The 23,913-nt window shown below is 40.0% G+C and overlaps 2 protein-coding genes across 5 annotated transcripts; both read left to right on the top strand.

The window, feature by feature from the left end:
- Positions 1-1,608: 1,608 nt before the first annotated feature.
- Positions 1,609-6,290, top strand: tax1bp3 (Tax1 (human T-cell leukemia virus type I) binding protein 3). Its single transcript, XM_034583870.1, has 4 exons — positions 1,609-1,871; positions 3,816-3,935; positions 5,792-5,869; positions 6,012-6,290. Exons 1-4 carry the CDS (start codon positions 1,833-1,835, stop codon positions 6,189-6,191), a joined length of 417 nt encoding a protein of 138 aa, XP_034439761.1. The 5' UTR covers positions 1,609-1,832; the 3' UTR covers positions 6,192-6,290.
- Positions 6,291-11,664: 5,374 nt separating this feature from the next.
- Positions 11,665-23,913, top strand: slc1a6 (solute carrier family 1 member 6). Of its 4 annotated transcripts, XM_034583858.1 has the most exons (13): positions 11,665-12,089; positions 12,179-12,377; positions 12,542-12,619; positions 18,644-18,910; positions 19,014-19,151; positions 19,685-19,892; positions 20,275-20,317; positions 20,772-20,900; positions 21,015-21,199; positions 21,349-21,582; positions 21,977-22,171; positions 22,617-22,751; positions 23,025-23,223. In XM_034583858.1, exons 4-13 carry the CDS (start codon positions 18,688-18,690, stop codon positions 23,221-23,223), a joined length of 1,689 nt encoding a protein of 562 aa, XP_034439749.1. In that variant the 5' UTR covers positions 11,665-12,089; positions 12,179-12,377; positions 12,542-12,619; positions 18,644-18,687. The 4 variants fall into 4 exon arrangements, with proteins under 4 accessions (XP_034439749.1, XP_034439750.1, XP_034439748.1 ...); XM_034583859.1 differs by lacking the exon at positions 11,665-12,089 and having other exon boundaries at positions 12,165-12,377; XM_034583857.1 differs by lacking the exons at positions 11,665-12,089; positions 12,179-12,377; positions 12,542-12,619 and adding an exon at positions 14,683-14,899 and having other exon boundaries at positions 23,025-23,913.

The raw sequence follows: 23,913 nt of genomic DNA on the forward strand, positions 1-23,913 counted from the left end.
GTAGGCCTTCGAAGTCTGGTTAAATGTTCAAAGGTTACAGATGGACACGTCTCTCGTGAGAAAGGGGAGGTTTATGCATCATATGAAAATCAGCATGACCATGTTAATGTCAGTGGATTTGAATATAGGGGATGCATACTGCAACACCTAAGATCTGTAATCAGTAGCAGCACCGTGACAGAGAAACTGGAGGAGAGAGGAAATTAAGCAACTGGTCAAACTTGTTCCTCACGTAGAAATGGACATTGATGTCAGTCAGATTCACTTTCACACAGTTTCTGAACCCAGAGGTGGTGGTACATTATATCGTTGTTACTGGAAATAGCTAATAGCCCGAGATGAGGATGATAAAGTTACTAGATAGTGTGATGTCTACAATATTTCATGTTTCTGTCTACATAATATAGCTATACAGTGTGTAATGATGTTATATGACTGTAAAAAAATAAAAGTCTAATTTCCAAGCCTGCATATGTCTGATATTCAGTTTTGTATCATTTTGTTTCATTACACATTATCACCCACTGTACAATAAGCTGCAGGGATGTTTGATCTATATAATGATGAGATAATTTCATTTCCCCACACTGGACATGCTGTACAGCTGTAAGCAGGAACTAACAGGACAGACAGATATTGTCTCTGCACACTTCTTCCTTCTTCCTTAACTTCTCTTCTCCCTCTGAACTTTGCATGTTGACGGTTCAATGTCCCTGCCCTGTTGTGGACTGTGATGAAGTCTGTCTGTGCAGTAGTTTCATGTGCAATCCATTCACTGTACATATTCTCACACTGCGCACATCTTTCTTGTTCTTACATTTAGTTTTTATTCCATTCATATTTTTCTATATTTGTTATATTCCTTACACGCTTAAGTATTGCATGTTACTTATTATTACTTACTGATGCCTATTTTGGACAAATTTCCCCACTGTGGGACTAATAAAGGATTATTTTATCTTATTCTATCTTTTATTTCTCTATTTACTATGAATGTTCTCAAAAAGGTGTCAAACTATTTGAAAACCTTTATGAATCCTTTCTTGTTTTATCGGTTAATGTTGTGTTGCTAATGCTTTCAGTGATTAATTCATAATTACATTGTTTTCTTTTGATTCAAACATTAATCTCGAGCAATTTCCCGGCAACGACTACATCAGAGTGTCAAATCGGTTCATACCAAGCCAATAGAAAAAAACCTTCTTTCATTATAGATAATAATCTCATAACACATTTGAGATTGACATGTCAAAATAAGAAAAAATATGATTAAACTTATAAATAACAATATATATTGTTTAAGAGTAGAGGAAGAGGTTCCCAGCCTTTAACCTGACAGAAGTTATTATCTAAAAAGCAGAATTTCTATCTAAAAAACGTCTCTGAATATAGGGTCGAATAGATAACATGACCTCAGCACGTCCACAGAGGCGGTGAGTTCTTGTCACTACCTTTTAAGGCGAAACCCGGAGCCTCGCCCCGGGACAGGAGCCACGAAGATAACGTGGAGAGTTTGACTTGTGTCGCCTGTGTGTGCGGGGGGGGGAGTGGGGCTACGGCCAACGCCCTAAACACCGCCCGCCCCTGGCTGCCATGGTGATACAAACAGCGCGGGGCTGATCGGCTGGGAGGCGGAGTGACGTCATCGGGAAGCCGCTGGATTTCACACAGGGATCAGCCGCTTGGGTCACTCCTCACGAGCACATCCAGGAAGTTGTCCCGACGTCGAATCCCTCTTTTGTTTTCTGACTTTTTTTACAACAGCGAGTTATTATTTTTACTTTTCGCCACTTTCCACGTGATATTTAACGCCAAAGCTCCGCAGCGACGTCATGGCTTTTGTCCCGGGTCAGCCGCTCACCGCTGTTGTGGTAAGTTTCCTGCCGAACGGGACTCTGCTGTTCCACGTTAACGTTAAACCGCGTCAAACGCCGAGTTAAGTCGCGTGTGTTCGCGTTAGCGTCAGCCCGCTTATCGCCATAGTCATCAAATGCTAGCGTTTACTGTTAGCGTTACTTTCTTTGTTTAGCCAACGTGAGATGACCTCACCCCCGCGCCCACACCCTGAACGTCTGCTTGAAAAAGAAAAAGAAAAACTCACATTGCATCAGAAAATGGCGCAAAAGTATTTCGAACCATTAAAATACACAGACTGTTGATTAAAATGTGTGTTTTAAAGCTTCAGTAAGTACCAGTGTAGAAATGGGCGTCACCATTCATTCTTCCTGGGTGAAGAGAGCTTTAAAATCCATCTGAGTGGCAGCTGTGTGTTTGTGTTACAGGAATCACAGCAGTTCAGTGGAACAGATGTTTATGTGTATGTGTCCATCCAGTTGTTAGGTTACTGGTACATCTGGGCCACAGGTTTAGTGTCAATGGAGCTTGCAGGTTGATTTCTACACCACAATGTCTGCTTAGCTGGTCCAGTTTCACACCAGAGCTGCAAACCACTGCGTTGTTTTCATTTTCAATCAATGTTTTTTTTGTTGTTTTCATTAATGATTTGTTTTTTTTTTAAATTAAAGATTATAGTGCAAAGTTTCATTGTCCGGTTTATCGGTTGGCTGCTAACAATCGGCCGATATGAGCCTTTTATGTGTGCTGGTATTTTGTTTACAGAATAAACAATGCAGAACACTTGCCCGTTTGTGTTTCCATTTATGAAAACATATATATAGTCTTGATTCAAGTTCTACAAAGGCTGTTTGGTTGTAGTTGTGGTTTCTTTTTATTTGCAGTTATTTATAGCACAGTTTATGGTTAAACTGTAAAATATCAAGCCTCGATTTCATTACTTTGTCGTACGGGTTGGAAATCAACATCTTAGGGATCATTGCTATTTTTTTAAATCGTATATATTTTTCCCCAGATGATTTTTGTGCCATTGAACTAATAAATTAGTTGACTAATTAACTGAAGTAACCGAAAACTGAAGTAGCCCTGTGTCAAATCAGCTCTGAAGTAAACGATTAATAGAATGTCTGCTATCATTTTTAATCAACATTTTGATCCTCTTGACTGGTAGAGTGAAATTTGTTGCAGTGGTGTAGTCCTCACTGGCTGATTGACTCTTACTCGGGCATGGAGGAGCTCCAGACATCCTCTTTGACTTCATTGTATCAGCCAGACCACTGAGACACTGTCTGGTTATTCATCAACACACACACACACAGGCAGTCTTTGTGTTGTTGTGACGAGTCCTAATGTCAGAGTCGTACATCCAGCTGTTTTCATGAGCTTGATATCAGTGACAAAACATTTGCCTTTTCACAGTATTTTCAGTGCTGCTGTAATTCATAATAATTTACAAACACAATCTGCTATACACAGTGTGAATGTGCATCCTTTAAATCACAAGTCATTACTTTAGTATAAGTAATACTCACACTAAAAACAAGTTACAGAAACCCCACAAGAACATCCAGAGTGACGCATTTCATGGTCGATGTCACAAATGCGCTAGAAGCTGAGAAGCACTCTCCCCTCCCTGTCTTGCTTGAGTTGTATCTTGTACGATACAAAGAATAAATCTGTCTAGGTCGTTGTTGCCACGATGTAAAGAACAAAAGTACACAAACCAAGGCCCGCTAAATGCACGTCATTACGTCACACGACAAAAGGGTCAGCATCTAGCCGGCCAATATAAAGAAAAAATCAGTGTTCACCCAGGTCTTGTTTTTCCAACCGTGCTGATTGGAGCCAGAGTTGACAAAAACCAGAATCCGGGCCCAGACCTGTCTCTCTTTTGTATGTTTTTAAATTGGCTCCCTAGGCCCCGTGATGGTGTATCATTTTGTTTTTCTTCTGTTGAATAGCAACGAATTGAGATCCAGAAGTTGCAGGAGAGAAATAATTTGATCCTGGGCTTCAGCATCGGTGGAGGGATTGACCAGGACCCCGGGCAGAACCCCTTCTCTGAGAGCAAGAGTGACAAAGTAAGTGTTTTAGTGTGTGTTATGTGTGTACTGTGTAGTGTGTGTGCTCCTTTCTGTTGAGGCACAGTGCTGCTAGAGCACTACTTTGATGAGCTGTACCTGAGGAACAGGCCTGAACACATTACCTGTTGCCTGAGGCGACAACAAGGAATACTGCAAGTTTACACAAAGTCACATCTTATCTGCTGAGTGTCTGTACACTGTGAGCTGGAGTGACACGTACCAAGCTCTTCCTCCTATAGGAACGATTTGGTTTTCATAGTGGCTTCTGCCTTTTGACCTGTATTTTTTTCTCAGAATTTTCTTGATATACATATTTACGACCATTGTCGTATCTGTAACTTTTCCACACTTCAATACAACACATATCCCTAAAAGAGCGATGGGTTTCTACCTCGGTTTGTTAAGTGTCTGTTTGCTAAAGTGCTGAAATGGGTAGCTGATTATTCAGTTTGCTGAATGATCATTTAAGTCATTTATCAAGCCAAACATTTGTTGGTTCTAGCTTCTCATGCTTTGCTGCTTTCATCTGTCGTACATATCTTGGTTAGTTAAAACTCTCGTGATTGTTGGACGGTTAGTTTAACAAAGTAAGAAATCTCAAGACGTTACCAAGTGTGAGGGCCAACCTCCTAATTTTTCTGTTTAGTCTGAACCAAAATAACAGGTGTCTCAGACAGTCCAAAACAACATGGTCTCATTCCGGATCTAACAAACAATGGTTCAGATCGTTTGCAGTATGAAAGACAGTTTAGACGTTTGGACCAGTTGCAGGACGTTCAGATGGCAGTAAACAATCAAAGGAGTGAAAGAAGCAGAAGCTTCTCGCAGGATTGCCTGTTGTCTTCACCTTTGATATAATGTCAAGAGGCATCCATTTTGCTGGTAGTAATACCCTAATGATATTACACTGGCAATGAAATTAACCTAGTGAGCATTTCATTTATTTGTCCTCATTCAAATGGAAAGACAACCTTTTAGTAAGCTAGCGCATGAAATAGCCAAATTGTCAACAGTGACGCACGCCCATCTACACACCAATCACTATTAAGTAAAGGTAGACACACACCACGTAGGTGTGGATGACAGGACATATTTGTGTCACACAAAAAAGTCTTCAGTCCACTCCCTAAATAGCAACGTGAAACCAAAACTAACTAGAACTAAGATCAACTGTAAATAATGAAACAAACACATGAACCAGACCATGGTCCAGACTTTCAAGTGTCTAAAAGCCCTAAAATATATGGAGGGTAAGGGTCAAGGTCTGGTAAAACTTCACAATAAACACAGCCCTACCATGGGTCATCTGCCAAGTTTTAAGTTAGACAAGCGTTTTTTTGAGAAAATCAAGAGAAGGAGAGATGATGAAATTGCATTTTAGTTGCAGGTGTATATTTATTATAATCATGAATATTAATAGATTACATTAAACATGACTTGAGATATTTTCCTTGTGCTTGTTCTTATGGTTTTAATGCCATGTTGACATCATCTCAATTTCAATCAAAGGTTACGGATGGGATTTAAATACAGATTAATTAATAAATGTAATCATTTGTTACTTTCATAGTGTTGATAATACTGAGGATGCCAAACCTATTCTCTATTCTCATGGTTGTGGCAATGTACTCACCTAAGTTTGTAACAGTAGAAGAAGCAGAGATTGGGTGACAGTATCCCTCATGGAGTAATTATAATGTATTTACTTTGTATTTGTTAAACTATGTTATTTTATATTTGCAAGGTGTTATTTTCTGTATCTTTGGATTTGTCATTGCCATTGTTAGCTTGTCTGTATTGGTGATAGTGTACAGCAGCATGTGACGTGTTGAATGTGTGTGTGTTGGTCAAAGGGCATCTATGTGACCAGGATAACACCAGGAGGACCAGCAGATGTGTCAGGCTTGATGATGGGAGACAAAATAATGCAGGTATGTTGTGAAGTGTACCTTTGGTCTAAATCCACAAGATGGCACTAAGTGTACGCTAGAGTGTCAGGTGGGAACCCACAGTAGAGAACATGTTATTAATATAAGTTTAAGAAAATTACTATAATTCTTGTCTTCCTCTCAGGTGAACGGCTATGATATGACCATGGTGACCCACGACTATGCTCGTAAAAGGCTAACAAAGAAGTCCGAGGTTGTGGTGCGACTCCTTGTGACCAGAAAGTCGTTGGAGCAAGCCGTCAAGCAGTCGATGGGGCCCAAAATAACCCCAAAATGTGACAACAGTGTGACACAACACTACTGATTCAGCTGCCAAGGAATGAACACGCTCATGTACTGAGATCACACACACTCAGATGATGTTTGCACTGTGGCCTTTATAACCAGATTATTGCAAAAAAAAAATACCACATCAGTCAGTTTAATGTTCGGGTGACACATCCTGATGCTGCACAAGTCCGTTCTTACTTATCCTGGTCAGTCATTGAACAATGAGAGGGCGCTGTCCCTTCCCACCAACACTAAACTCACCTCAAAGGTCCAGGCCTATACAGCGCTGAAACACTTTTAATTTGCAGTGACAATATAATACAGACTTGTTTTTGTTGTCCTCAAATACCACCATTTCAATTTTAAGCAGAAAAAGATTTCAGAATGTGTACCAAAACTCACATGATCCATTTTGATTCATTTTAGGTTTAGAATTAGTTGAAATGTTGCTGTATGTAGAGTTTAGGGTTAAAAAAGATCAATAGTCTATGCAGAGATTAACGGTATTTCTTCTTTGTTTGAACAGGCAGACTCTCACTGAAATCTGATTTTTGGAAAGGTTTCATAAAACGACGCTGTTATATCTCTTAAATTTACTTTTTGAATAGTGAACATTAGAATATTATTGCTTCATTCCCACTTATATTACTTCTGCCAAGGAGGTTATGTTTTTGTTTTCCTTGTCTGTTAGTGAGCAGGATTACGCAAAAACTACTGGACTGAATGAAACTTGATGGAAGGATGGAGTTTAAACCATTCAAATTTGCTGCTGCTGCAGATCCAGATCAGGGGGCACTGTGAGATGAGGTGTTTTCAACATTTTCCTGGGTCTCTGAGAATAACTCATGGATCTTGGTGAAATTAACGTGTCATATTTAGGGGACTGATATATATATAGTTTGTAAAAATCTGGATGTAGTGAATTTGAATGTGGTTTCATAAGGAGACTGTTGGGCCTTGGCGGAGGTATGCACTCTACTGAGTAACATTCTAGCTAGATTCTTTCCAAATGTCCTCTATCTGCTCTTGATAACACTTCTATGGGAGCAAGCCGATATCAATATCAGACTCATTTATTATCTTTTTCCATTACAACTCCACTACAAATATACATTTGATGAAAACAAAATCTATTTTGATGTCAATCTTGTCAAGATTACAGCATCAAATGCCAAAGTACTGTGAAGCAATCAAAACATGCGAAAAGTGTTCATTTTCTCTTTTTTATTATGGCTTCAGTAGCCTGTATAAAATATATACTTTTTTTTAATATCACATATTAATGTTTTCCACTAATTATCTCTTAACTGAGGCATATTTCCATTCTATTTATCTTGTTTATTGTGTGATATCCTCTTAGTTAATTCCATGTCCACCGTGAACAGAATTCTGCTGGACCTACATTTGGACGACACGCCTGACACATCATTTTCAATATGTCACTCTTCATCATCCTCATCAGGTTGAGCAGGAGAAAGTCCATGTTTTGACACAAGCACAGTTTCTCACTGGAACCAGCAACATGTAAAAACTTTAAAGGTGTATTGAACTTGTTTATTTGTCAGAGACCAAAAGTTAAAAGTGTAACTCTGAACCCTACAGGAGTGAATGTTCTTTGTCTGCACACCAGCTTTTACCTCTTGTCTTACGATGCTTTGTTTGATTCCATTTAACGATTCCTCTGTGGTTTCTACGATGCGATGAGAATCTGTTGCCTCTGATACACGGCATACTAACCCTGTAGATGAGTGATTTAATACTAATCATTTACAATATTTTGGGTTTGAAATAAAAGTATTTTTTTACTTCTTACCCTGGGAGATATCATTGGCTCTTGCTGGGCTGGTGGTAGAAAAATCCATTTGTATGTTTTTAATAGAACAATTTAAACTGTTTATCAGCAACTTCCATTTCACTGTCTTGATCATTAGATAAAGTTTTTATTCTGATATGAAAAATGTTTGAAATGTTGGAGGCAGCATTATGCTCGTATAATAATAATAATAATAATAATCGTATCTATAATCTTTCAATCAATGAGAGACTTATTGTATTGTCAGACTGTAATTTCAAGGACTGAGGCCTAACAAGGCAAACATAGTTAGTTTTTTGCATCCAAAATTTAGAACCTGGACATACAGGGGTTTTTGTTATATATTTTCCATTCATCATGTCGGCTGCTTGGGGGGGTTTCCAGCCCCAGGTTACAGACTGCCACTGCAGGAACGTCCCTTCAAACAACAAATCACTTACAGTATTTTCTTTTTGAATTATTTTGTATGTAAACTGCCAGCAGAGCACAAATGTTCAGCAATTGACTGTGTACAGTTTTGAATCTTTCTCATATATAAAAACACTGAGAACAAAATCTGCCTCTTTACCTGTTTTTGATAAAACACCAGTGTAATGGGATCTATTCTTTCCCCCTCTCTCCTCTCACACACACTGCAAAGGCTTTTTTTTTTTTACCTTCCAGGCCCTTCAAATAGATCCATGATGCCAGTTATCAAGTAATCAGCTGACATTTCAAAGCAAAGAATCTATTCCCTGACCTTTCTGTGTTTACCAAGGCATTTTGATCGAGAGCTTTCTCCACTTTCATCTCTTAAATATGTGTGTGTCTGGAACCAATCACTGGCCTTTGAACTGAGGACTTGGAGGAATGAAGCAGTCTATAATGCATCTAAATGAGACAAACTGTTGGCACAAAGAAAGATTTTAAAAGGCTTTAATCTGTTTTACTACTGATTGTGTTTTTTTGGAATCATTGTGCCACCTTTTATGTCTTGAAAGCAAACATGACACACGTTTCCCAAGTCTTTCAGAGCCTCACTATCATTTATTTTCTTCTCTCTCAGGACGCACTAACCATCCTTATTGAAGGTGTAGAGATCATGTTCGCTGTTTGTTACTGCCACAGAGTTTTCTGTGTTCTGAGGGTCAAAGCCAGTTGAGATGAATTTGCTGCGTAATGGATTTTCGAGTCTTAAAATACCATCAGGTCCATGTCACATCATGGGAGAGGGTCGATTTAGGGCAACACTGAGCTAAAATCCCTCCTTTGAGAAATAATTGATGAGGAAACCCTGCGTGTGTGTGTGTGTGTACTTTTATGGCTACACATCATGAGGACCAGTTTGAGTTTTAAAGCAATGTAGTGAGGACATTTTGGTCGTTTCTCACTTTCTGACACAAATTTGTGGATTAAGACTTGGTTTTAGATTTTAGATAGATAAGATAGATAGATATTAGAATTAGGTTAGGATGGGGTTAGTTGGGTTTGTAATGGGTGAGGGGCTGGGGAATGTGACACCAAGAGTGTGGCGTGTGTGTGTATTCACGACAAAGGGAAGCAGGCTTCATTCCACTTGCCTGGGCCTCATCGTACTATTACACCGTGTTATGAGACAATAAATTGGCTGCACGAACACAGTCTGCACCAGGGCTCAGCCTCACAATACGAGGTTCCTCTACCCAACACCACAACATTAACACATTGCCGGTTGCTAGGTAACTAATGGAAAGCTATAGGTGGAAGCGATGAGTAGCCAACTTCATCGCAGGAGGTGATTTGTGCTATATTTCAATTAGCATGTAGGAAATATGGTCACTCGTCATCATTTTGTTGCTAAGGCACTAATAGTGACCTAATTCATTTTTTTTTTCATGTAATCTTTTAGAAAATATTTAAGTTTGCACTTATTCAACCATTTTATTAACCAAACACAACTGATGATTTCACATCAGACTAAATGAGATGATATTGTACCAAAAGAAAGCATTTTCTAACCCGCTGGGAGATAACACGGAGATAAATGTTCCTTCCTGCAGGCAGGAGAATAATTACACTATCTAAACGTGGATCATACATGATCCATGCCTCCCACGTTATGGCAGGATAATTATGTTGCCATGGCGATGCAATCTGCTCCTATCACTTTGGTCCTGCACCAGATTGGAAGCAGAGGGAAGTCCACAGCATCAGATTCCTCCCCATGTTAGGGGCGATAAACGGCAGGAGAATTGGTTTTGCTAAATGCCTGGAGAAAATGTAAAGGTATGCAGACATTATCTCTGTGTGCATTCATCCTGTTAATACAGGGAAGAGCAGTTTGGTATTTAGTTATAGGGAGATAATTGATCATTAAAGTCATAATTACATGCTATTAGCCGCACATTAATGAAATCTACAGATCTTTATCATTTCCAATGAAGATCTCAGTTTCCAAAGAAACTAATTGACATGATATAAAGGAATTTAAATATTTTCATGATGGAGTAATTAAGCTGTTAAACCCACAACATCTTGTGATGTAATGTTTGGTGTAGAGTCAGAATCAAACAGCTCTATCTATATACAGACTAAAGCAATGCCTGTGCAGGTTTTTGGGGAATCTTTGAAAGGGACGTTCTACAGACATCCTCAAGTATTTTAAGAATTTCACAATGGAAAATTATGGTTACTGAAAAAGCTAACAAGGATTTCCTTTTAATTTCTCAGACTACAATTGTACAATCAACATACCTGTCTTTGTAAATTTCATCTTGTCCAAACCTTCGTACAGCTGAGATTGAAAGTTCAATTATTACCTTGGAAACAGTAGTTGAAGAAAAAAGATCATCTCACCATGGTCCATTTAGCCGCCCTTCTGGAGCTGGAGACTGGATTCTCCTCAGCAGACAGTTTGCACAGTTGTCATAGAAATGTAGATGTAGATGTTTTCTGAGCACTTGAGCAACTTGTCCACGTTGACTGAAAAGATAACCCTTTCAGCCGAGTGCGTTTGATTCGATAAGACGTCCAAAATATCTCCTAAATGCACCTTGGAATTGAATTCACTTTGCCACAGCTAGCTGAAGTATGTGCCCACTGTTTCTAGGGACTTCAATGAAGGATCTATCTAAAATGTACGAAGTGTTCAGAGAAACTATTCCATGACAACATGAAAACTCCCGTTTGCGGAGGAAGACATGTCTGACACAATCCAAAGAACACAAGAAACGTAAGAGCACTTTAAAGTTTTTTTTCCACAGTTAAAACTCTTTTTTATGTGTTTTTTCCTGATTCTAGTCGAGGGATTCAGGGACGTTGCACCTTTTTAAGCCCAATGAGGAAAATTCAGATTTGTGAATATTGGCCATACAAATAAAATTGGAATGATTGATTAAAGTGCAAATATCTACAGCATCTTGAATCATTTTAATATATCAATTCATTTTTTTAGCTGAAATTCAGTTCCTTTGATTTCCAGTGGAAGTCTTTTATAGTTCCTTTTAAAATGATCCCCCAAAACCCACAAGGACATTAATGTAGAGTTTATACAACCGATTGGCTTAAGCAGCTGTGGTCTGTTTTCAAAGAGTTCATTCTGAACCATCAGTATTTATGGCCTCAAGGCTCGACTAAGTCAAAAATACACCAATCTGACACACATTCTTCTTCTTGTTTTGGTCTGTCCGTGCAAACCCTCTGGTCGCTGCAGGCCTACCTGGAATCTGTATCATTTCCTCTTCACGATGGGCAGCTTGAATATGACTTGAGCACAAATATTCAGTTTTAAGTGGGCTACGTGCATATCAATGTCAGTGAACGTGAACATGATGAGTAGGTGTGAGAGTGGAAAACGGGGCAGAGAGATGCCAAAGGGCTACAAATACTCCGAGGTCCCCAGAGTGGATGAGAGCAGACCCTGAGCAATGAGCAGTTGCATGTTGTCATAGCAATGACTGCTGTGTGTTTATACTGTGTGTGGGACCCGAACCCAATGTTTAATAAGTGGTGTGGATGCTGTATCCTCATCATGTAAGGAATGTTAATCACAAAATGACTATTTCTTTTGGTGACTTTTGTGTGAAGTGAGAAATCCACGAGGAGCTGCGTGATGTTAACCTGAGAGTATGTCTCACTCAGGCTTGGTGGTTGTGGCAGCAGGTGGTTCATCTGTATTTTTTTTTTTTTTTCTCGCTCTCTCTCTCTCTCCCTCTCTTGAAGGGTCTTTAACCTCTACTCCTCCCACGCAGATCTCCCAGGCGCTTCCCTCTGCCGGAGGCTTCATGGACAAGCTACAAACGGCTTGATAGTAAAAAAAAAAAAAAAAAAACGGGAGATAACTGTGAAGATGGTGAGTGGAGATACAGTGTGTGGGCAACAGCAGTTCATTATCAGCTGCGTGGTGGAGAGGAAGACATCCACATGACGGAGTGAGGAGCACAGGCAAAGGTGAGGGATCTTCTTTATACCTAATTAAATTGTCCTCTTGTCGCCGGCTGATAAATAATTACAGCAACTGCGTCACTTATGTTTTTTAAACATAGCTCGAATCTGATATCGTTTGAGCGCAAGTTTATTCTAAGATTGTAAAGTTTTACTCCTTGTTTCTGCAGCGTCTAAAGAAAGAAGAGGAGAGGAGAGGATCTGTTTCTTCATGACAGCTTGACACGTTCAAAGGAAGAAGAAACAGGGTATTAGACTTTATCTATCTATCTATCTATCTATCTATCTATCTATCTATCTATCTATCTATCTATCACTGAATTATCATTTTAATTGTTTTGGTGCATGCAGGGTTGAGATAATACAAATTCAATTTGGACTTCAACAATTTGGTTTTAAACTTCCATATAAAGGTTAAAAAAAGAAATGTCCAAGTTATGCTTTCTGTTGCGTCTCTCTTTCTACATATCAAAAATCTTGTGGGCCTGTTTAAAAAAAAGTAGTTTATTTCACTGGCAATGTGTTTCAATGTGTATTTTTTCATATTCAAGTCCTACAAGATGATTCAAGTTATTTCATCCAGAACCAGGAAGCTGTTGACCGTGATGATCAGCTTTTCCTCGTGGTTACCTGTATGTAGTTGAATAGAAACTCTGGTTCTGTTGCACTGAGGGAATCAAACAAGTGAGATTGGTTGTTGCCATGGTCACCATTCACACGAGCCCAGAAGACGTTTACATGAAACTCCATCTTTCTTAACTGCACCACTCTTTTGTAAAAGTGACATTTTGAGTGTTTTTCAAGTTTTGATTTGAATGGATGTCATTCTTTCCTATAATTAGTCTTGGAGTCTGTGTGTTTAAAGTAGTGGTTGCTGAGAGTTAACAGAGGATCCACCACAGATATGATTTTTCATTTACTCTAGTATTTAGTTATTATCACCACCAAAAATCTATTTATCCTGTACCTACACAACTGTAAAGCCAGGTAACGTATTCTCATCTCGAAAAAGTAGTCAATGTTGTTGCTGTGCTTGTTTTCTTCACTGCAATAGACTGTGGTGAGGATTTACAATGCATGTTCACTCTACCATCTACAACACGCAACAAGCCCATGCTGATGAATCCCAGACTCTATGGTCCCCATGTGGTATCTGTGGCCACAACAGCTCCAACGTGTAGATACAGTTTTCAGGAGGTGCTCGACAAACATATTATCTTCACACCACATGATTTCAGCCAGAATTTTTCACTTGCTGACAGTTTCTGGAGATTGCTGGGAAAAATCCCAAATCAGACACTATTTATGAACTGTCAAAGACATAATCAAATTCAACTATATATGTCACAGGCTCTGCGTTTCAAATCCAATAGTGTTGTGACCTGGTTTTGAGTGCAGTGACATAAGCTGCAGCCAATGAGAGGCAAGACGAAGCGTGAGAGGAAACCTGAGGATACCTGTTGCCAATGTATCCCAACACATTTCTATGGCTCATATTTTTCATTCCTTCCTCGTTTTTTTAACAGCAAATCTGCGTTTTTCTCGCAGACATCCATTTTTGAGGAAAACAAATCTGATCTCCAGCAGGATATTGTGTTATTTCCCCTGTCACTCATCGCATGTTTTTGTTCCAAAGCATAGTTTGGAGACCAGACCGACTTGTAAGATCTGTTCCATCTTGTGATCTCTGTCACTGATCAATCATGTAGTGTGCAAATGGCAATGACTTCAAGATTCGATAGAAAACAACAAGTACAGCAATCAGGTAACTTTAAGTCATATAGTATGTTCATGTCATAAGGTATAGCATTTGGCCCATGTATGTCGCTTAACTTCTTAATACAAACCCATAACTTAATCTTTAATCCCTTGTATGTGTCAGGTTCTAAAAACGCTTATACATCTGTAATCGAACTCAATTGAGCTTTTCCTTAGACTCTCACTGACTGGTTGCATCTATGTCTTTTAACTCCATATTAAAATCTTTGGGCTTAACCCTGAGTAGTTGTTTAATCTCAAACTAGACTAAGACACTAACCGGTTGTTTGCACAGACTGAGCGACTCTCTTCATGATGGGTAACCAGATTTTTTTGTTTTGTCAAGTGAAATCCAAAGATTTAGGTTGAGGTGATGTGTTCAGGGAAGTGGAGCTTTAGTGAAAATAACTTAAGTTCAGGAAACTAAATGATTTGAATTTGATGGACTGCCAAAGCTTGGCCGGACTGTGTGTGTGTGTGTGTGTGTGTGTGTGTGTGTGTGTGTGTGTGTGTGTGTGTGTGTGTGTGTGTGTGTGTGGAGTTGTGAGAAGGTCAGACCATATGAGAAACCTTTCCATGTGTGTCTGCTCATGAGAGGCGAGCAGCGAGACACTGTCATTTTCCCACTCAGCTCCGGACACTCTCACTCACTCTCACACACTCTCACTCACTCTCACACACTCTCTGAATCTGTTGTCCGCACTTGTGAAGCTGAGGTTTTTCACCTGACTTTGATTGGACTGACTGAGACAGACTGTGAACCATGAGTGGTGAGTAGCCAGTGAGCAGCTGAAGTTTACTAAGTGAATTAGTATCAGTTATTACTCTGTATCAGCAATGTGTTACTCGGAGTAGAATATAATTATAATAAATCTGGGAAACTGTTTTTTATTTATTCATCAAGATCTTTTTAAAGTTATTATACATTTATGACAACATACAAGCAATACATAGAACAAAGTATGGGATTTGTAAAAAAAAAGAAGCTTTGTGAATAAAATAAATGTGCACAGGTTGATCTGAGCAACCGTTTACAGGGACTTTAATGTGGAAACTATAACAACTATAAACCAGTGTTAATGAGACACGTGCAATAGCTTGAGATGGGATCCTTGTGTCCCAGTGTGTTTTAACATGTGAGTCTGAAGTGTCTTTCCAATGAGGTGTGAACTCACAAGCTGCATGCCCTTCTACCAGCCAATGCTGACGGCTATTAGTTAAATTTTACATTTACTTGTGTAAAGTGCTGTAGTGGTTTTGATATAATGTTAAAAAATATAATTTTTGCCCATAAAAATATCAGTTGGCCACCTCAGGGTTAATGATGTTCTCCATTACTATTAGAGATACTAATGTCCTTGTGTTTAGCTTATTATTGGATTGTTTGTCACCGGTTTGCTGCTCAGGTAACGCTGGCTGTTTGTGTTGTCAGACAGAGGAGTGCTGACTCTGGTCTGACCAGGACTGAGCAGTTTCAGCCAGAGTTGGCAGGTTTAGGTCGCTGCTGAGGGAAGGAGGTGGCGACCCAGCTGCTCAAATGAAACTCAAGTGCCGCGGTACACCGGTATTGACCTGTATTGATATTATGTTAATAATATTCATATGTTAACATCCTGTAAATAACCCGGCGCCTCCTAAATTACTTCTGATTCTTTCCATCGTCATGCAACTGGTTCTAACATGTGAGGTATTACCTATAATTACTAATTCTACCCTACGTGTCAATTTGGAGTTAGGGTCAAACAAATGCACAACTCACAATCTATGCAGCCTTGCATTAAAAAACAATATCTAACTGCATCAGATTGGCACGAGGAGTACGTGTGGACACTGGTGTTTCAGTGACTGGTCAGATGGTGCAAAGGAGATTGTTTGAAGTCAGCCTCTACAGATGGCATCCAAAATCAAAGCCATTGCTCATAAAATGGCACAAAACTGTGAGATTAAACTTTGCCAAAGAACATGAAAAGAGGCCTGATGGATATTGGCAGAACATTCCTTGGTGAGATGAAACCAAAATAAGAATTTCTTTGGATCAGATGGGGTCCAGTATATTTGCTGCTGGCATTGCCAGGACAAGTAGAGTATTTAGCAACAAAACTCCTGCAGCAACAAGCAGCTGAAAAGAGTCATTGGTGAAGAACATGTCTCCACAGATTTGTATCAGACTTGTCTCATCCACACCCGGGTGGATTTAGTTTGTTAGTTGCTTTCATTATAATTTAATTAGTCAAACATTTCTGTTTTTCAAATTAATTAGGCTCTATTCTTCTTTGGCTGTGGCTTTAATAAATGTAAAACAGTGTATTAAATGGAAAGTGTTTCTATCTTAGTGAGGACACTCATTGGCATAATGCATTCCCTAGCCCCTTATCCTAACCTTAACCATCACAACTAAATGCCTAACCCTAACCTAAATCTTATTCTAACTCTAACCCTAAAAACCAAGTCCTAACCTTCAAACAGACCCATTAACCCATTAAAAGTGGGTCAGAAAGTGAGGACCAGCCAAAATGTCCTCACTTTCCCAAAATGTCCCCACTCTGTAGGTTCTACACTCAGAATGGTCCTCACAAAGACATCTGTACAAGTACACACACACATATATTCTTGAACTCATTGACATAATGCTTTGTATAGCCCCTTACCCTAACCTTAACCATGACAATTAAACACTTGATTCCAATCCTTATCCCAACCCTAATTTAAACCTAGTTCTAATCTTAGCCCTAAAAGCAAGTGTTAATCCTCAAACAGGCCTTTGGAACATCGAGGAGTGATCAGATGCTCAGATGCTCATGTTAGTGCATCTATCCTTATTAGGGCTTTGCATTGACTTCCATTCATTGTGGCCAAAACAATAAGGATAACAAGTCCCCATAATGTGACTGCAAAAACAGATGCAGGTCCCCACAGTAATGCCTGGACCACAAATGCACACACACACACACACACACACACACACACACACACACACACACACACACACACACACACACACACACACACACACACACACACACACACCTACTGGTGCTGGTTATTCTGCATCTGACACAAAACTAAATAATGGCCTTGATTATCCTGGCTCATCCCACAACCTGCTCAACAATGGCTCTTTTACACCATATGTAATAAATATAAGTGAAGCTCAGAACAATGGACAAAAGAAAATCAATAGTCAAGAATGATACAAACAGAATAGATGAAGCCTCTGGCGATCATACACTTAGTGTTTACCCCCCCCCCCCCCCCGGGGGAAGTGTTGGAGTGCATTGTGATTACCTGGATATAAAGGAGAAGTGGATGAAGAAATCAGTGTCAGTGTTCTTTAAGCGCAGGCTTCAAGTGTGTTTATGAAGGGTGATTCACAGGAAACACTATAGCCTAGATAGATAAGGACCAACCGCCACGTGCTGCACACAGACTGCTTCTTGTTTTCAGCAGAGGGAAACACGGTAAGACCACAGAAACTCGATATTTTGAAGTTTTACAGTGTTGATACAGCTCCTATCTATTTGAACATTTCAAAAGAGATCACAGTAAAGATTTAGATACACAGATCTGAGATTTACTTACTTGCTGTGGTGGTAAACAAAATGCAGAAGTGCAAAAAAGCCTTGTGTGAAGTTGGGGAACCAGAACTACACATAGTCAAGGTCATGAGGTGGAATTAAAGTCAGAGGAGCAACAACAGGACCAATCTCTCTATTCATTCTGTTTTATATGCACTGTCAGAGCCAGTGTTGGATATAACTTGAAAACTCTAAATTAACATCAGTATGTCAGTGACTTTCCCTTCGTTTGTGCCTCACCGTCTTAATTGAATAATGATTTGTTCCAAGTCTGTAACTCAATATTAAATATTGGTTTATGTGATTTTGGATTGTTGTAGAGCTGCAAAATGTTCACCATTGACAAATCTGTTGATATTTGTTCTGATTTAATGGTAGAATCTTTTAGTCTGTAACATATCAGAAAATATGGGGATACAGAGCCCAAAGTGATGTCTTTAAATTATTAATGGTTCAATAGCCATTAAAAATCCTCACATTTGAAAGGCTTGAACCACTGAATTTTAATACCTTTACTCAATATTGACTCTAAATTAAATTAATATAAATTGTTGTTGATTATGTTTTATCCATCTACTAACAATTACAGCACTAGATTGAATTTTTTTTCATATAAGAAAGGGGGTAAATACTAAAAATAAATTAATATATTAAATACCCCTCCTGGTTTATACAGTTTACATCTTCATGTTTCATGTTACCTGTAATTATTGTCAGAGTTTCTTAAATCTTTCAAACACAGCAGCCGTCCAATGTTTGATTTGATTTTACATCTCACACTTTTACATCATCTCTTTTTAAAAATGTATGCTTTCCACTCTGTGTGAATATTCTCATTTTCCCTGTTAGTTGGCACTTTATATGCTTTTAACATTGTCATCCAGTCAATGAGATAATCGTAGGAATAACATGTGACAAATGACTTCTCTCCCTGCTTAGTTTCCCACGAGACCTGCCTCTTGGACCAGGTGCTGGAGCTGATTATGAACGAGAAGCCCCCCGCAAGTACGAGTCTTTTCCTAAACGAGGACGTGGACAAACCCCCCTTGCCGGAGAGAGGAGACCTGAGGAGGCGTTTGCGCAGGGCAATGGAGAGGAGAGCCAGCACCATGAAGGAGAGGATGGGCTCCATCAGCAGGGGCAGTGTCAAAGCTTTCCTCAAGAGGAACCTGTTCGTCCTGTTCACCGTCGCGGCCGTGGCTCTGGGTGAGTGCAGAGTGCAACACCGTTTTCTCTGCAGACCACTGACTTTATCTGACCTTTTGTGTTCATTTGTGCCTTTTGTTTGTGTGCATGCAAATGTGTTCAGGTGTAATGCTGGGCTTTGCTCTGCGCCCCCACAAGCTGTCCCTGAGGGAGATCAAGTACTTTGCCTTTCCTGGGGAGCTCCTCATGAGAATGCTGCAGATGCTGGTGCTGCCTCTCATCGTCTCCAGTCTGGTCACAGGTTGGATTTGAACGAGCACAGAAGAACAAACACACTTAACGCTCACAAAGTGTAAATTACAGGGGATTACTGGTTTGCTTTCCACCAGTTTTACTCATCCGTATGTGCACAAAATAACTCAAAAATGCAAGGATGAATTTTCACCTAACTTAGTGGTAATATTACTTTAGATCTCATGATCTTTAACTTTTGGAGCTGATCTGTTGAAGTGCTAAGCTGAATACTGTCAGCCTGCTGAGGACAGTAAAACCTTTATGGATGCTTTAACAGACCACCAACATTTCTCCCCGTGCTGCTAGTAGTTAGTCTGACTATGCCATATGGGTCAACATGTGTGTGTGTGTGTGTGAGAGTGAGTGAGTTTGTGTGAGAGAGAGAGAGAGAGAGAGAGAGAGAGAGAGAGAGAGAGAGAGAGAGAAGCAGGGGCATAGTGTATATATAGTAGTTGTATCTCAAATTAAATAAAAGTTTAAAACAAAATCTAAACTTGCAGCAGACTGATTGAATCCTAAAGTGACTGTCCTCTGCTTTAGGTATTTCCTCCTTGGACAGCAAGGCGTCAGGTAAAATGGGTATCCGTGCAGTGGTCTACTACACGGTGACCACCCTGATTGCTGTGTTCATTGGCATCGTCATTGTGATGATCATCCGGCCGGGCAAAGGCAGCAGAGACAGTCCTTTGGCCAAAAGTGGAAACATTGAACCTGTTCAGGCTGCTGACGCTTTTCTGGATCTCATCAGGTAACAACAGCATGGAAACCTGATTGATTTGTGAAATTGCAAAGGAGTTGTTACTTTATCAAGCTATTTTGAAAGTGTCCACATAGAAGTAATAGTAATTTTCAGAAATGCAGAGAGTTAGATGAGACACCATGGCAATTCCTTGTCAAGGATGTGTATACTTATGTCAACATTCAGACAAGGAAATATAATAGAAACATTGGATTTTGTGTGTGTGGGAAGCCAGAATCATTAACCTTCTGTATGTGACAAAACTAATGACTCATTCTGAATAATTGCTCTGTAAAATTATTAAACGGTTATTGATTAACAATGTGTAAGATTAGAACATTTACAAATTACTGTTTTCTGTTTATTTAATCTTGTTTCATTTTTATTTCAGAAACATGTTTCCCCCCAATCTGGTAGAAGCTTGTTTCAAGCAGGTGAGGCCATCTTTTTTCTATTTTCATTTTTTGAATCCCCAAAAAAAGCCCTCGAATTTCATATTTCATGATTTATCAAACTAGTTCAAATAACCACAAAGGGAATAAATCAAAAACAGAAAACATGTAAAACTCAGTAAAAAGCATAACCCCCAAGGCCTAAGCCTTAAATTCAGTCAAGCTGCACTGAATTGTACACACTAATAGATCACTCCCCGAAAAATTCCAGATTTCTTTCATCTAGATCCATAAATTATTCCCTGGGAAATTGTTGAAACCATCAAATATGTAATAATAATAAAAATCCTATCTCTAAATGTCAAATAAAGGGGAAAATATCCTGGATCCGCCCTCGGATCTGGATCCACACCCAAATATTTATGGGTCTGTCAGACTTTTAGACCCAAACAGAATGGATGCATCATTTCAGTTAATGTCACCGACTCTCTTTCAGTATAAAACAGTTTACAAGAAGACCGTTCACACACGGAACGTGACGGTGACCCTGAACCTCACCGACTCCCTCAACGTGACAGAGTCTAACCTGAGCATGGACCTCAGCAGGGTGCTGCACACCATACAGGTGGGTGGCAGACGAGTCCTCTGGAGAATTACACGATTACTGAAAAGGAGTCAAATTGTATATGATGAACTGTATAATCTGTAAACTGTTCCGTTTGTCTCTTCTCTACGACAGGAGACAGTGGAGGAGACAATCCCTATGTCCGGCTCCTCCGGGGGAGTGAACGCTCTGGGTCTGGTGGTCTTCTCCATGTGCTTCGGTCTGGTCATTGGCAACATGAAGCAGCAGGGCCAGGCTCTCAGGGATTTCTTTGACTGCCTGAATGAAGCCATCATGAGACTGGTGTCCATCATCATCTGGTCAGTAAAGACTCAACACTCAACAAGTAAAACCCATTGTCACTCATCTTGGTTTCTTGTGCTCTAGATACCTCACACATCCTGCTTGTCTGTATCTTTGTATCCATCTCCTTCCAAACTCTCTCACCACCTCTGCATCACTCTACCAGGTACGCTCCAGTGGGCATCCTGTTCCTGATTGCAGGGAAAATTGTGGAGATGAAGGATCTGGCCGAGGTGGGCGGTCAGCTGGGGATGTACACCGTGTCGGTCATTGTTGGTCTCCTCATCCACGGCCTCTTTGTGCTGCCGATGCTTTACTTCATGGTGACCAGGAAGAATCCCTACAGCTTCATCGGTGGTCTGCTGCAGGCCCTCATCACGGCCCTGGGAACGTCATCCAGGTGAGTCTGCTCGTCTGTCCTTCTCAGACAATGGAAATTGGGACACTTGCCCATATTGTATGCTGTCAAAGTCCCTTGTTGCAGAAATACAGGTAATGTTAACATTTGCCAATGTATTGAACCTCAACTTTATCATGTCATGTTTGTATAGATTCTTTGATACGATACGATGCGATTATCCTGTCACACACTCACCTCAATAACTTTGTGCTATTTGCTGTATTGTGTGTCATTTTCATATAGAATATTGGACTATTTAACTAAAAATAAACATGAAATAAATTACATAATAAATCAAATGTAAAATATAATGACATTAAATATATTAAATCAACTTTTTGCATTTTGTGTGTCGAACCACAATGCTTCCTCTCTCTCTCCTTGCCTGCTCCAGCTCTGCTACCCTGCCCATCACCTTCCGCTGTCTGGAGGAGAACAACCATGTGGATAAAAGGGTGACGCGCTTCATCCTCCCTGTGGGCGCCACCATCAACATGGACGGCACCGCCCTCTATGAGGCTGTGGCAGCCATCTTTATCGCTCAAGTTAATGACATGGACCTAAACTTTGGCCAGATTCTCACCATCAGGTGACACTTTGTTTTTCTTTGCGAGGAGTCAAGTAAAAAAGGGTTTTTAATTCAACTTCATGTTGCACAATCTGTGTCCAGCATTGTTCGTTGACCTGTGACCATGTGACCACAGTTTATTTACTCAATGACTCACCTGCTCAGATGTTTGTATGTGTTGATGAAAGAGTCATACCTCAAATACCATGTCAGCAAATTATACTAAAATATGTATCGGTATATAATTCTTGATATAAGGGTTTAAAATGTCCGTCATTTTACAGAACATACTCTATATTGTAATTGTGTAATCAGCGTGACTTTTGGCAGATTTACATCATTTTATAATTTCTGCTGTGCCTTTATTATTCTACTACTCCCACCAGCAGTGCACATGTGCTGTTTGTTTATTTCGCTTTATTAAATGTCTTCACTCTCCTCTCCATCCCTCCCACCGCCCACTCAGTATCACGGCGACTGCTGCCAGCATCGGAGCAGCAGGCATCCCTCAGGCTGGCCTGGTTACCATGGTGATCGTATTGACATCGGTGGGACTGCCCACAGAGGACATAACACTGATCATCGCCGTGGATTGGTTCTTGTGAGTTGCCACTAAATGTCAGCTTGATGGGGATTGGTCTGTGTACTGTGCTGTGGCTCTGCCAGCCTAAATGTCATAGAAAAGCTTCAGAGAGCCCAGAAGTCCCACCACTTCAAAGGTTACTGATGCATAATGCAGGGTGACAGATTAGAAAGTGTGTATAGAGGCACAGTGTGAGTGTTTTCCTTGCAGATATACCATAATGTTTTGTTTCTTTGTGTCCCAACTTTCCATCTCTTCTTGTCTTATTCTTTCTCTCTCTCATCACCCCAGGGATCGCCTGCGTACCACCACCAACGTGCTGGGCGACTCGCTCGGGGCCGGCATCGTGGAGCACCTCTCCCGCGGAGAGCTACAAAATCAAGATGACGAGGTGCGCAACTCTGTCATCGAGGAGAATGAGAAGCCCTACCAGCTTATCTGCCAGGAAAATGACACCATCAAGCACCACAACAGTGAGACCACAATGTGAACAAAATAAAACCACATTCAAAGGGGCTTCACGTACCAAAAGCATTTTAGGTATAAGTTGGCTTTCAGTGGTGCAGGAGAATAAAATCATTTGGGGTCGACTCACCCAGTGCTCGAGGTTCCCAGAGTGTCCCAAACTCGTAACTTACCCTCCAATACAAAACGCTGTCTGGGAAACAAGGTGATACACAGCCTGACCCGGTGGCTGCTTGGTGATAGGAAATAAGCACGCACGCTGTTTAGGAATGGTTTTATAACCACCGCTGTCGATCTGATTCAGTGCCAGTGATGTGACATTAAATCAGATTGAAAAACTCACTATGTCATTTAGAAAAGTTCAGTATGTCAAATAAAGCTGAAAGTCATTTTTAAAACATCATCCGGTTCATCAAGTTTTCAGATATTTGTATAATTTATGATACATACGATCAGTCAAACATATTCCTACCAGCATCAGTGTGAGAATACACAGTATTAACAAAGACAAACTCCATTTATCCAGTTTCCAGTTCACTCAGCTAGCTCTTTTGAATGGCTTTACATTTCTTTGCAAATATGTTTTTTTTGTAATACATCATACATCATGACTACCTCTAACAGGACTTTTAGATACACTGAAATATTCAATGGAGCATATCAACAGGATATACATACATTAGTTGCTCAGCTGGTAAAGATCCCATATTTAACT

Source organism: Hippoglossus hippoglossus, chromosome 4, assembly GCF_009819705.1.
Source record: "Hippoglossus hippoglossus isolate fHipHip1 chromosome 4, fHipHip1.pri, whole genome shotgun sequence".
Lineage (NCBI taxonomy): Eukaryota > Metazoa > Chordata > Actinopteri > Pleuronectiformes > Pleuronectidae > Hippoglossus > Hippoglossus hippoglossus.